The 15,595-nt window shown below is 42.3% G+C and overlaps 1 protein-coding gene across 1 annotated transcript; it reads left to right on the forward strand.

The window, feature by feature from the left end:
- The first annotated feature begins 1,124 nt into the window (after window positions 1-1,124).
- On the forward strand, window positions 1,125-9,228 carry LOC122004349. The gene is made up of 8 exons (XM_042559252.1): window positions 1,125-1,692; window positions 5,131-6,091; window positions 6,390-6,675; window positions 6,751-6,842; window positions 6,966-7,173; window positions 7,291-8,070; window positions 8,277-8,912; window positions 8,962-9,228. The coding sequence occupies exons 1-8, from the start codon at window positions 1,125-1,127 to the stop codon at window positions 9,226-9,228; spliced, it is 3,798 nt and encodes a 1,265-aa protein (XP_042415186.1).
- The last annotated feature ends 6,367 nt before the right edge of the window (window positions 9,229-15,595 follow it).

Raw genomic sequence — 15,595 nt, forward strand, 5'->3', positions numbered from 1 at the left:
TCATTATCTTCTCTTTCCATGCCTTGGAAACTACCATTTTTAGTTCTATATAATGTCTTGAGTAGATATCAAAGAGAGCAGCCAACATTATATCTTGAGAGAGTTTTTCTCTTTGCTGTTCTTCAGCAACTTTGCAAGGATTACGAGTGAGCACTTGTAATTCTCAACACTCTTATAATATTGGTTCTTGGTTCTGTTATAACCATTGGGTTGATATTCTCCATTTTCTCATAATATTGATTCTTGATTCTCTATAATCAACGGGTCAATATTCCATCCCTTCGAAAACCTCCTTTGGACGATCTCGGAACTGAGTTCCAAATCTTATTATTGTTGGGTCTTGCGGCATTGTTCGTCGTGGTTCGCATCATCTTTGGTATCAGAGCCAAGTTCCAAATCAGGTTTATCTATCTTCCCTAGTGTTTATATTTTTATCATTTCAATCAGTCCATACTCATCTTATTATCTTCATCTACTTTCTAGTTTTGTTGCAAAAAAAAAGGAAGAACAAAAGAAAAGGGAAGAACAAAAGGAAGAACAAAAAAAAAAGAGGAGCAGAAAAGACAAGGAAGAACAAAGATCGTTTGATTGCATCTCGTGATATACATTCAGTGCCATCTGTGGCTGCCGTGATTCATTTGCATTTTTTTCTCAACACTGTTTACCATCTCCATTGTGCTGCTTTAAACTGATTTGCTTGATCTTATCAACGATTCTATTTTGCTTCATCATATCATCATTTCTGTTTGCTTCATATCTTCTTCCATCATTCCTTGATTGGCATCGTAACCTTGATCCAACTAAGCCTAGAATCGGTGTTCTGAGTTTATTGGGTTGAATAAGTGATTGCTTGTTTTGACTTGCTTAGTTTCTCTAGAACTTTTTGGAGGGAAACAAGTGAACAGAGAGAACTCAATTTTCTAAGTGAAACACGAGTGTTTGTGTGACATCCAACTGTGTGCAAACACGTAAGGGAGTGAGTAAGGATTCTCCTTTGTTCGTAATATTTCAGTTGCAGCTCACTATATCTCGAGAGCATGGTGGCAGGGTTGATCCGAGTGATGGAGGAGGGGCTGATCAGACCACGATCATGCGGGCTATGCAGCAATAATTTGAGCGCATGAATGTCGTGTTCAATGAGATTCGAGATCGGCTGGACAGGCATGAGGATCGACTCAAACAACTTTAGCAAGAGCCATTACCTAGGCATCGGAGACCCGACCAGAGGCCACATTTTGCTCCAAATGTCCCAGATGATGACTATGATGATGGGGCGAGCATCGAAGTGGTCTCCAATGCTACTTGGAGAAGGGCTAGGGCTATCAGACCCTGATGTTTATATTGAATGGGAAAGGGAAGTTGAGCTGGTATTCGATTGCCACAATTACTCGGAGGAGAAGAAAGTGAAGCTTGTTGTGGTGGCTTTCACCGACTATGCCATTGTATGGTGGGATCAGCTGACCCTGAGTAGACGTCGGAACCGTGAGCTTCCCATCAACAATTGGGAGGACATGAAAGTCGTTATGAGAAGAAGGTTTGTTCCATCTCACTATTATCGGGACTTACATTTGAAATTGCAAAGTCTGAAGCAGGGGTCCATGACTGTGGAAGACTACCACAAGGAGATGGAGATAGCCTTGATTCGGGCTAACATTGAGGGGGACCGAGAGGCGACCATGGCTCGGTTCATTTGTAACGCCCGCCCTCCCTGCTACTAAAGGGACGGAGCTACTTACTTACTTAACTAATCCAGGATACACATGTATATTTAAAATTTCTTTCTAGTAACATAAAGCAGCGGAAATGTCATGAAGTTATACTGGAATGTAACATAATACACTTGGTTCATGTCAGACATAACAAAAATAACATAGCAGGTCTTTATTTGTCTTAGCCGAGCCACTGCCACACACATTTCCTTGCCTCTCCTGCAGCTCCCTTAGATCATCCATTCCTTGTCTTTATCTGTGGTACAAGGAAAGTAAGCTATGAGCACACAGGCTCAGTAAGATCCTTTCCTACTCACAAAAACCGTATTTTATAGCATGGTCATATAAACATATAACAATGGAGACATAATCATTTAACATTATATCATGTGAACATAGCCTCCTATCATATCATATCATCAAGAAACATCATACTCTTAACATATCATAAATAAAGGCATCATGTAATATGAATCATAGAAGCATAACATATTATCAGGTCATATGAATCAAAAACATCTCATAACATTATGTCCTATAAGTCATAAGAGCATAGCATAACATCATGTCATATAATTCATAAAAACATATCATATCATGAATGGGTGCATTATGCAGAATGTCTTTTTAAAACATATGTCATGTCAAGTGCAAGATGTCTTTAAACATATCTTTTAATACTTAAACATAATATCATCATCATGAGGGCCCGACTTGTACCACATACATACATAAATGCGCGCAATCCCTAGGACAGGGTAGCTAGCCCCGAACCTACTAGGGATCTAGACCCGTTCATAGTCCGTCGGCCTAGGGGCGTACTAAGGAGCTCATCCCTTTTTACTAGACTCGTTCATAGTCCGTCGGCCTAGGGGCACTTATGGAGCCCACTCTTGGTACAAGCCATACAAAGTAAAATACATGTCGTGCATATCATATCATCATAACTGTCATATCATATCATCATAATGTCATGCTCTTGTCTTAACATGAAGAGTGCTCTTAATCCCAACTTAAGGGAAGCAACTCTTAGCCATTTTCTTATCATATCATAAGACATACATACTTGGGCACATAGCCATCATAAAAATCATTTTCATGTCTGGTTCATAAGCTTACGTAAATGAGCATGCAACATCTTTGAAATCATACATGTTTGGGTACATAGTCATCATAAGAATCATTTCATGCATAGTTCATAAACATACATAAATAGGCATGTTACTTGTCTTATCATAAAGCATGCATACTTAAGCATAAAACACATCATAAAAGTCCTCATCATGCATAGTTCATAAGCATACTTAAATAAGCATGTAAAGCATCATAGGAAATCATAATCATATATGCCTAATTCATATCCTAGTATGTGAGACACCTAGCAAAAATCATAATTGGGTCTCTAACCCTAATTCCATATAGTGGCCGAAAGTTACCATGTTTAGTTTTAGGTTACAACAACATATAAGCATGCGAACCTTAAATCAATTTCATATCATAAACTATAAAGAATATCATGAGCATAGGTAGTAGGTTCTAAGCCTCCTAGGCCTTTTAACTTGGTTGTGGCCGAATCTTTAAGAGCATGAAACTAAGTTCTATACAAGCATAAGAATACCAAGCTAACTTCATATCATATCATAAGGGAAATCCATGAGCTTGCTAAGTCTAAATTTAAACTTCCTTGAACCCTAGAATATAGTCATGGCCGAAAGTTCATGAAAGGGAAATAAACTTCTAAGCAACATACAAACATGAATACCTAGCCAAGTTCATGTCATATCATAAAGAAGTCTATGAGCATGTTAAATTAGGTTTTAAGCTTCATGAAACCCTAAAATCTATCATGGCCGAAACTTCAAGGAAAAGAAATTAAATTCCAAACAACATACAAACATGAATACCTAGCTAAGTTCATATCCTATCATAAAGGAATCTATAAGCATGTTAAATTAGATTTTGAGCTTCTTGAAAACCCCAAACCCATCATGGCCAAACCTTTACTATAAAGGAATTAAAATTTCCAAGCAACATACAAACATGGATATTTAGTCAAGTTCATATCATATCTTAAAGGCATCTATACGCAAGTTAAATTTAGGTTTTGAGCTTCTTGAAGCCCTAGAATCCCTTATGGCCGAAACTTCACAATAAAGGAAATAAAATTCCAAGCAACATACAAACATGAATATTTAGTCAAGTACATATCTTATCATAAAGAAATCTATAAGCAAGTTAAACTAGGTTTTGAGCTTCTTGAAACCCTAGATCCATCATGGCCGAACCTTTACATAAAGGAAGATGAAATTCCTAAGCAATATACAAACATGAATACCTAACCAGGTTCTTATCATATCATGAAGGAGTCTATAAGCATGTTAGATTAGGTTCTAAGCTTCTTGAAACCCCAAACCTATCATGGCCGAACCTTTACTATAAAAGAGTTAAAATTTCCAAGCAACATACAACATGGATATTTAGTCAAGTTCATATCATACCATAAAGGCATCTATAAGCAAGTTAAATTTAGGTTTTGAGCTTCTTGAAGCCCTAGAATCTATCATAGCTGAAACTTTACATAGAGGAAAATAAAATTTCCAAGCAACATATAAGCATGGATATTTAATCAAGTTCATATCCTATCATAAAGGAATCTATAAGCAAGTTAAATTAGATTTTTACGCTTCTTAAAGCCCTAAAACATCCATGGCCGAAACATATCAAGAAGAAGATCATGCTTAAAACAACATCCAACATAAATCTTTAACTAAGTTCATATCATAACATAGTGAAATCCATGAGCATAGGTTTCTTTCTTTTATTTTTATTTTTTAAGCATTCTAACCTCACGGAAATTTCGTAAGCGACTTGTACCACAGGTGAGGGGATACTTACATCCTTGTGGTTGATTTCCTTAGAGGAGTAATCTTGATTGTGGAGCCTTCCTAAAGAGGAGTCCTCCTTTGTTTTTGGATTTCGGCAATGGAGGTGGAGAGAGAGCTTGGTCACGATGAGAAGAAGGAGGGAGGAGGAAGAGGAGAAAATGAAATCTCTTCTTTAATTTCCCCTTTTATTCTTCATGAGAGGAGGAAGGGAAAATGCACTTTTCCTTCTCCTTTCTTTTACTCCTTAATGAAAAGAGGAAACAAGAATCCTCTTTTCTTTTGAGAGGAAGAAGACAACTCTAACTTCTCCTTCTAAATGAAAGGAGCTCTTTTCTTACTCTTAACTATATTGTCACTTCTCTCTCTAACAATAACTTCTCTTGGTCTATTGGTTAACACATGCATGTATCTATTAAGAGGTCCAAGGTTCAAACCTTGGTCATCTCTTTTTTTTTTGGGGTTCTATTATTATTTTTGCAAATTCACACATAAGACCTATTTCTATTCATGATAAAAATATCTAAAATCTTGCTAAGTACCCTATGGGTGTTACATCATTTGTGGCCTGAACCGTAAGATTGCCAATATTGTTGAGCTACATCACTATGTGGAGCTTGACGATGTGGTGCACATGGCAATAAAAGTTGAAAGACAACTCAAGAAAGGAGTGCGATCATCTTCCAAGTATGAGGCTGCGAGTTCATCTCCTTGGAAGCAGAAGTGGGGATCATCAAAACCAATTGAGAAAGCAATTTCAAAATCAAAGGGTGAAACAAATGTGGCCAGGACCCAATCTAGCAACAAGGATAAGGGTAATTCATCTTCCCAACCTCAAAGAAATCGTGACATCAAATGTTTTCGTTGTTTAGGATCCGGTCATATTGCTTCTCAATGCCCGAACAAGCGAACAATGATCATGTTGGATAATGGGGAAATCGAAACTGAAGAGGAAGATGAAGGAAATGAGTCCACTCCATCAGTTGAAGATACTAGTGATGTTGAGCTTGCTGTTGATGGCCGAGCTCTTGTTGTGCTAAGAGCTCTTCATATGCAAGCCAAAGGGAATGATGACAGGCTGCAAAGGGAGAACATCTTCTACACCCTCTGCCATGTGAAAGATCGGGTATGCGGTTTGATTATTGATGGTGGCAGCTGTGTTAATGTAGCAAGCAAGTTAATGGTGGACAAGCTTGGCCTACCTACCTTAAAGCATCCAAAGTCGTATAGACTCCAATGGCTCAATAATAGTGGTGAGATGAAGGTAACCAAGCAGGTCCTTGTTTCATTTACGATTGGAAGGTACACGGATGAGGTTTTGTGTGATGTTGTACCCATGCAAGCTAGCCATTTGCTTCTTGGAAGGCCATGGCAATTTGATAGACGGACCACACATGATGGGTACAAGAACCATTACAGCTTCAGCAAGGATGGTAGGAACATTACACTTACACCTTTGACACCTCGTCAAGTATTTGAGGAACAACTCCAGATCAAAAGGTCCATTGCAGTAAGAGGAAAAAGTGTGGCTGAGAAAGAAAAAGAAAATGAGAGTGAAAATGAGAAAAAAGATGGTGGACTGAAAATGGAAAAAGAGAGTGGAAAAAAAGAAAAGATTGAGAATTCATTTGTGAAAAAGAAAGAAGAAAGAAAAATAAACTTCTATGCAAAAGAAAGAGAGATCAAAAGTGTCTTTAACTTTGATAGACCGATGATCTTGTTTCTATACAAGGAGATCTATCTTTCTTTGGCTGACCATAATGTTTCTTTGCCTAGAGCTGTGATGTCTCTTTCGCAGGATTTCAAGGATGTCTTTTCCGAGGATATGCCACTTGGGTTACCACCAAAAAGAGGAATCGAGTATCAGATTGATTTCATTCCGGGAGCTTCCATTCCAAACCGAACCAGTTTATCGAAGTAGTGCAGAAGAGACCAAAGAGCTTCAAAGGCAAGTTGAAGAACTTTTGACCAAAGGACATGTTCGTGAAAGCATGAGTCCCTATGTTGTGCCTGTGCTGCTGGTTCCAAAGAAAGACCGGACTTGGAGGATGTGCGTGAATTGTCGAGCTGTAAACAAGATAACGGTAAGGTATCGTCATCCTATTCCTCGCTTAGATGATATGCTTGATGAATTGCATGGATTCATTATGTTTTCTAAGATTGATTTGAAGAGTGGGTATCATCAAATTCGAATTAAGGAAGGGGATGAGTGGAAAATAACTTTTAAGACAAAACAGGGGTTGTATGAATGGTTAGTGATGTCATTTGGATTGACGAATGCTCCTAGCACATTTATGTGTCTCATGAATCATGTGTTGCGTGCATTTATTGGAAAATTTGTCGTTGTTTATTTTGATGACATTCTGATCTATAGCAAGAGTTTGCATGACCATATTGATCATTTGAAATGTGTGCTTGAAGCTTTGAGGCATGAAAAATTGTTTGCCAAGCTAAAGAAATGCAGCTTTTGTGTAGATAGGGTTGTTTTTCTTGGATTTGTTGTCAGTTCCAGAGGTGTGGAAGTTGATGAGGAGAAGGTGAAAGCTATCAAGGAATGGCCTACCCCTAGCATCATCACTGAAGTAAGGAGTTTTCATAGTTTAGTCAGGTTCTATAGGAGGTTTGTGCCAAATTTCAGCACCATCGCTGCCCCTTTGACGGAAATCATCAAGAAGAATGTTGGATTTAAGTGGTGACAGGCACAAGAGAAAGCCTTCAACACATTAAAAGAAAAGCTAAGCTCTGCTCCTTTACTACTTCTACCAGATTTTTCTAAGGCTTTTGAAATCGAATATGATGCTTCTGGTATTGGTATAGGTGTTGTTCTTATGCAAGAAAATAGGTCAATTACCTACTTCAGTGAGAAGCTCAATGGTGCAACGTTGAACTACTCAACATATGACAAGGAGCTCTATGCATTGGTGCGAGCTTTGGAGACATGGCAACATTACTTGTGGTCCAAGGAGTTCATCATTCACACGGACCATGAGTCGCTGAAGCATTTGAAAGGCCAAGGTAAATTGAGTCGTAGACATGCTCGTTGGATTGAATTCATTGAAATGTTTCCTTATGTGATCCAATACAAGCAAGGAAAAGAGAATGTGGTAGCAGATGATTTGTCACGCAGGTACACCCTTATCTCTACCTTAGGGTCAAAGTTTCTTGGATTTGAGCACCTGAAGGAATTGTATGTGAATGATGCTGACTTTGCTGATATCTTTAAAGCATGCGAAAAGGGTGCATTTGATAAGTTCTATATGCATGATGGTTACTTGTTTCGAGAAAATAGACTTTGCATTCCCCAAAGTTCTATGCGTGAGTTGCTTGTTAAGGAGTCACATGGGGATGGATTAATGGGGCATTTTGGAGCTGTGAAAACCTTGGACATTTTGAAAGAGCATTTCTTCTGGCCTCATATGAAAAGAGATGTTGAAAGGATTTGCATTAGGTGCATTGCATGTAAGAAAGCCAAGTCTAAGGTGCAACCACATGAACTTTATATGTCTTTGCCTGTGCCTAGCCACCCTTGGACTAATGTGTCAATGGATTTTGTGTTAAGTTTGCCTAGGACTAGGAATGGCCGAGATAGTATTCTTGTGGTTGTGGACCGATTTTTGAAAATGACACACTTTATCCCTTGCCATAAAACTGATGATGCTACACATGTGGCAAATTTATTCTTTAGGGAGATGGTCGTTTGCATGGGGTCCCTAGAACAACTGTTAGTGATCGGGATGCGAAGTTCCTCAGCCATTTTTGGCGAGTCTTGTGGGGAAAACTTGGGGCAAAGTTGTTATTCTCTACCACTTGTCACCCACAGACTGATGGGCAACCCGAGGTCGTTAATCGAACCTTGGGAAATTTGTTGCGTTCTACCATTGGGAAGAATTTAAAAGCTTGGGAAGATTGCATACGATTCATTGAATTTGTATACAATAGGGTTACACATTCTTCTACTAAGTATTCACCTTTTGAGATTGTCTATGGCTTTAATCCATTAACTCCATTGGATTTAATCCCATTACCTATGGATGAGATTGCTAGCCTTGAAGGTCAAGCGAAGGCTGATTTGGTGAAAAGGATCCATGACAAGGCAAGGCAACACATGCTGAGGAGGAATGAGCAGATTTCAACCCGTGCCAACAAGGGACAAAAGCCGATTACTTTTCAACCTGGAGATTGGGTCTGGGTTCATTTTCGAAAGGAGCGATTTCCGAAACGAAGGCAATCCAAGCTGAACCCACGTGATGATGGACCATTTCAAGTTCTGGAGAAAATCAACGACAATGCATACAAGTTGGATCTTCCAGGTGAGTACCAAGTGAGTTCAACCTTTAATGTTTCTGATCTTTCCCCTTTTGTTGTTTCAGATTCGAGGACGAATCCTTTTGAGGAAGGGGGAGGGGGATGATACAACTCCATATCAGCTCCAAGCCAATGAGACAGGACTGCAAGTCGAGATGTACGTCCCGAATCAAGAGGAGCATGAAAGGGACTTGCACGTGCCAGCTGAGCCGATAACGAAAGCAGAGGTCAAGCAAGTTCAATGTGTTGTACAAGCATTGACATCTCGTATCTTGGAAGGGCAGGCTATGGAGTCACAGTCGATGCATCACAGTCGATGCCATGCCGAATGATCAACTTCATACAAGTCGACCCTAAAATGGGACAATCAACTGCGGAAGAATGGAATATCATGATGCAACATGTTCCTAGTTAAATATCATACTAGAATGCATATTGTTAGGTGGGAAAACCAACCATTCTAATTGGAATTGGTGTGTCATTTAATGCCACCTACATTTTAAACGAATGCCCAAGATGGAGGACAGCTAGAGGGGGTGTGCATGAAGACTTGCATTCATTATCTTCTCTTTTGGAAAGATGGAGGACAGCTAGAGGGAGTGTGCATGAAGACTTGCATTCATTATCTTCTCTTTTCATGCCTTGGAAACTACCATTTTTAGTTCTATATAATGTCTTGAGTATATATCAAAGAGAGCAGCCAACATTATATCTTGAGAGAGTTTTTCTCTTTGCTGTTCTTCAGCAACTTTGCAAGGATTACGGGTGAGCACTTGTAATTCTCAACACTCTTATAATATTGGTTCTTGGTTCTGTTATAACCATTGGGTTGATATTCTCCATTTTCTCATAATATTGGTTCTTGATTCTCTATAATCAACGGGTCAATATTCCATCCCTTCGAAAACCTCCTTTGGACGATCCCGGAACTGAGTTCCAAATCTTATTGTTGCTGGGTCTCGCGACATTGTTCGTCGAGGTTCACATCATTTCACTAGATAGAGATGAAAACTTTGAGTCACAAAAAGATCATGAACCTTCCTATGGAGCCTCAAATTGTGGCCAAAAGAGTTGAATGCATAAAAATGCTTCAATATGTGCCAGCAGTTATAATACACTATAGTAGTCAAAAAAAGGAACCAGAAGAGCACCAATGTAAAATTGTAAGTCTTGAAATAGTTACTGAAGACTTAATATCGTTAAAGCAATAAATCTCTAGTGGTGAGATTTTCATTAAATATGAAGAATCATTGGATCCGCTAATTGAAAAAGGTCGGGGCCATCTGGCATATAAAGCCAGGGCGAGCTCTACCGGTCGAGAAACCAGGTCTGCTGCAGGAAGTGTGATCAGGACCAAACCCGACCTGGCTTTATCGATCAGGTGTTATCAAATTAGCCTATGTGAGCAGATTCATCATTCTCGGTCGGGTCTGAATCATAAAGAACGACAGAGAGGGACTCTGGTCGTGCCCTTCCATTCATCCAGTCTGTTCATCAGCACTTAGCAGACCGGCCCAGGCTATTTTCGATAGCACCCGAGCGGGATAAAAGGCGCTACGCGACAACAATTCAGGGAATCGTAACCACTTGTCAGAGAATATCTGCTGCATGTCAGGGAATATTCCAGCGGTTGGGGTCATCTGCCAGTGGAACCTTCCTCCCGCCTATAAGAAAAGGTCACGTGTCATCCACCACTCGACAAGTCCTGACACCCGACACCCTTTGACAGGGGGTCAGTCTCCAAAAGGTACGCACTATCATATAAAAAGGAGCATCCTCTCCCTTGCGCAAGTACGCTCACTCGTATATTTTTCTACTTTTCTTTTTTCCTTCGTACACTATTCTTCTGGGGAAAAAAGTACCTAACTTGAGCGTCGAAGGGCTTGCTTCGCGGACTTTTCCCCTGGTTCTTGGTCTCTAACGTTCTGTGTGCTTATCTGAGTGTGTGGAGAGTGCTAGTACCGTCGACTCGGGCTTAATAGTCCTTTAAGGCCACGTGGGGGTCTGTCCGCCGAAGCCCACACGACCGCAGCGTCACAGTCTCTTCTCCGTCAACATCAACGGCACCTCATCCGACCTTCATCTGATTCAAATTTCGGACAGGATCAATTTGGCGTCATCTGTGGGAATCTTCTTCATCTGTTCTGGAGCGTAAAGATGGAAGACACCGGCAGAATCAACGTAACCATGACGGCAGGAGCATACGAACTGTACAAGGAAGCCAAGAGGCGGGCAGCCTCCGAGAAGCAAACCTCCGCTTCTCGACCATACAAGATGCAGGCAATTTCTAAGGAGTCGACCCACGCTTCTGACAGAGGGTCCAAAAGAAAACAGCCCGAGGAGTTTCCCTCGACCTTCTATCGAGAGTCGGGCCTCGATTACCATCACAAGGGCCCGGGCGACTATAATAAGAAAGAGCAACTGCAGGCTTCTGAGGCGGAAAGCTCCCCGCCCAGGGATTCTAAAAAGGGTAAGACTATAGTCCTCAGGGAGGAGCTCAGAATGGACCCTGAGGAACAAGTGCCCTTCTCTACAAGGGTGCTCGGGAAAAAGTTACCCAAGGGATACAGGCCTCTTGCTATAGGAGAATATGATGGTAGTCAGGACCCGGAGGATCATCTCCGTAAGTTTAGGAACGTTGCCCTGTTGCATCAGTATAGTGATGACATCAAGTGCCGAGTGTTCCTTAATACTTTATCCGGCTCGGCACAAAAATGGTTTGACGGGTTGCCGTATGAGTCCATCACTTGTTTCCACGATTTCAAAACTATCTTCCTGCGTCATTTCGCCAGTAGCAAGAAGTACCAGAAAACTGACCATTGTCTCTTCGCTCTTAAGCAAGGGCTAGCCGAGCCCTTGCGAAGTTATATCAAGCACTTCAATCAGGTGGCTCAAGACATTCCATCGGCCACCTCTGAAATATTGATGAGCGTCTTCTCTCATAGACTAGAGGGGAAGTTCTTCCGGGACCTTGTTCAGGATCCCGTAAAGAACTTCAACGAGATACTGGGGAAGGCCGCCAGCTATATCAACATGGAAGAGGCTCAGGCTGCTCGACGAAAAGCAGACAAGGTGTCTACTTCCACCAACAAACTAGAAAAGAAGTCACCTCAGCCGCCAGCCCAGCCTCTTCTGCATGCTCGGGACGCCCGATCACCCTTTGATCCCGGTCTGGATACCCGATCGGTTCCGCGTGTGGTAGCTGTTCAAGCCCCAAGGCTTGGGCCGTGGGGACCATGCTACTACACTTACCATCGCTCCCACACCCATGCCATCAGTGACTACTTTCAATTCGCTCGAGACTCTAGACGTGCCGCTAAGCTGGGCCTACCTCCGTCAGAAATTGCGCCCAGGACTCAACAAAGGACACTGGCCAGCCAACAGGTCGCGGTCGGGACAGGTCAACCCGGCAGGCCTTAGCCTGATCTTGCTAGACAAGGGAATCAGCAGCCCGGTCGCGACCAGGAGCCTGGGGAAGCCATGGAGGCAGAAAACCGGGGCAACATGGTCATCTAGGAGATCGGCATGATCTCTAGAGGGCCCACAGACGGGAATTCCGCTAGGGCGCGAAAATCTCATAAGCGTCGTCTGGAGGTACATGCTGTGGGATGTAGTCGGGAGCAAGCGGTCGGGCCCGTAATTAGTTTCGAGCTGCAAGATCTGGAGGGGCTAGAGCTTCCTCATGATGATGCTCTCATAATTAAGGTCATCATAGCCAACAGTCGCGTGGCCAAATTTTTCATAGATAGCGGAAGCTCTGTCAACGTGTTATTCAAAAGTGTGTTTGAGAGCATGCAGATCGACGCCAACGAGCTTCAACTTGTGGCCACTTCATTGTACGACTTCATCGACAATGAAGTACGTCCCATGGGCCAAATCAAGCTGGTCATATCTTTGGGTACTGAACCTTTGGTGCGGACAAGGAGGAGCACCTTCATCGTCGTGGATTCACCATCCTCCTATAACATCATCTTGGGAAGACCGGCGTTACATGAGTTCCGGGCAGCAGTCTCCACTTTCCACCAAAAGATCAAGTTTCCAATAGGAGACCAGGTCGGGGAAGTAAGAGGGGAGCAGTTGGTCTCTCGCATATGCTACATAGACATGGTGAAGGTAGAGGCTCGCAAAGCCCAGAGAACTCAGGATGGGAGGATCCATATCATCCAAGAAAAGTTGTTGCCTATAACAGATGAGCTCATCCCTTGGGATGAGGTTCAGCTATATCCTGAGCGCCCTGAAAGCCTCACTCGCATATCCAGCGATTTGTCTATTGAGGTCAAGACGGACTTAGTTCAGTGCTTGACTAGAAATAGGGATGTTTTCGCTTGGTCCCCTGATGAGTTGCCGAGAGTCAAGCCTGAGATATCCGAACATAAATTGCATCTTCTGCCTGATTCCCGGCCAGTCAAGCAGAAGAAGAGGAATTTCTCGACTGAGCAGAATAAGATCATCCGAGATGAGGTGGATCAGCTCAAGAAAGCAAGTCATGTTAGAGAGGTGCAGTTTCCGTCCTGGCTCTCTAATGTGGTCCTGGTTTCCAAGCCCAATAATAAGTATGGTCTGCATCGACTTTCGCGACCACAACTGTGCTAGCCCCAAGGCTGTTATCCGCTGTCCAGGATCGATCAAATGGTGGGCTCAACTTCAGGGTGCGAAAGGATTTGTATGCTGGACGCCTACCAAGGTTATCATCAGATCCCTCTGGCACGGTAAGATCAAGAGAAGGTCAGTTTTATCATGGTCGATGGCACCTTCTATTATACTGTCATGCCCTTTGGACTGAGAAATGCAGGAGCAACCTATCAAAGAATGATGGATAAGATATTCAGAGAGCAGATATGTCGTAATGTGGAGGTTTATGTGGACGACATACTTATTAAGTCCACTCTAGCAGTTAATCTGATTGTCGATGTTGAAGAGACCTGCAGCACATTGCGACAATATGGATTGAAGCTGAATCCATTGAAGTGCCTATTTGGAACTCGGGGAGGAAAGTTTCTGGGATATCTCGTTATTGAGCGAGGAATTGAGGCCAACCTTGAGAAAATACGTGCACTTCGAGACATGAAGGCCTCTCAAAACATGAAGGAAGCCCAGAAACTGATAGGCCAGATAACCGCCCTGTCCAGGTTCATATCCCGGTCGGCAGATCGAGTGCTACCCTTCTTCAATATGCTCAGAAGGACGACCAAGTTTCAGTGAGATGAAGAGTACAATCAGGCCTTTGAAGAACTAAAGAAGCACCTAGAGACCTTACCCTCTTTGTTTAAACCTACGGTGGGAGAGCCACTTTGGGTGTCTTTGTCAGCCACCTGTGAGGTCGTGGGGGCAGTGTTGGTCAAGGAGCAAGATGATGTACAACGGTCAGTGTACTTCTTCGATCATTTGTCAGCCACCCCTGAGGCCCTGGAAAAGTTAGTCTACGGATTGGTACTCATAACTCGCCGCTTAAGACCCTATTTCTTGGCACATCCTGTTACAGTCCTGACCAATAACACCATGAGTAAGACTCTAACTAATGTGGAGGTGGCAGGACGGCTCATCAAATGGGCAACCGAGCTAGGGGAGTACGACCTACAGTACCAACCTCGCACAACAATCAAAGCTCAGGCATTGACCGATTTTTTGACGGAGGTTCATCAAGCAGATTTGAGGAAATTTGGAAGGTTTATGTAGATGGGTCGTCCACCCAACATGGAAGCGAAGTGAGGATCCTTCTGATATCCCCTCAAGAAGATATCTTACAATTGATCGTCCGATTAAATTTCAAGGCCACTAATAATGAAGTAAAATATGAGGCTTTATTAGCAGGATTGCAAGCAGCTCGACATGTCGGCGCTGCTCGGGTCATTATATATTCGGATTCTCAGCTTGTAGCTCACAAGTAGCAGGCAACTTCGAGGTTAACAGTGATAAGTTACAAGTGTACCGAGAAGCGTATGAGAAAATGAAAGTGGACTTTAAGGTCATAGTAACTAAGATTCCTCGGGCAGATAACCAACGGGCTGATGAATTAGCCAAAATGGCTAGCTCCTTGATCACATGGGTACTAGACAGGTCAGTAACTTAGACCTTCTTAATAGCTCAAATAGACTTACAGAACAACATTGAGGAGGTAATCGACTGGAGGGCTCCGATGATCAGTTATCTGCAGCGGGGTGTCCTGCGGATGATCCGGAAGAAGCCAGGCTGGTTAGGAAACAAGTTCATATGTACACCCTAATCGAGGATCAACTATACAAGCGAGTGTTCTCCAAACTACTGCTTAAATGCGTAGGAGTGGAGGAGGCGGAATATGCTCTACGGGAAATACATCAAGGAAGTTGTGGGAGTCATGTTGGAGGAAGAATGTTGGCCCGGAAAGTGTTATTGGTCGAGTATTTCTGGCCTACTCTGCAAAGGGATGCACAACGACTGGTGAACACCTGCTTGTCCTGCCAAAAACATCAGAATCTGACCCACCGCCTGACGGAAACATTAAAAATCGCAATAGTCTCCTGCCCATTCGATCAATGAGGCATGGACATTGTAAAACATTTCCCCATGGCGTCGGGACAGAGACGATTCTTATTTGTAGCAGTAGATTATTTCTCCAAATAGGTAAATTGAATTAAAAATTTTTCAACCCACTAAAATAACAACCCCTCCTATCTCACCAAATAATCAGCCTGCCCCGTCACTGATTGGCCTATATGACAA

The sequence above is a fragment of the Zingiber officinale genome, chromosome 7B (assembly GCF_018446385.1).
Source record: "Zingiber officinale cultivar Zhangliang chromosome 7B, Zo_v1.1, whole genome shotgun sequence".
Taxonomy (NCBI): domain Eukaryota; kingdom Viridiplantae; phylum Streptophyta; class Magnoliopsida; order Zingiberales; family Zingiberaceae; genus Zingiber; species Zingiber officinale.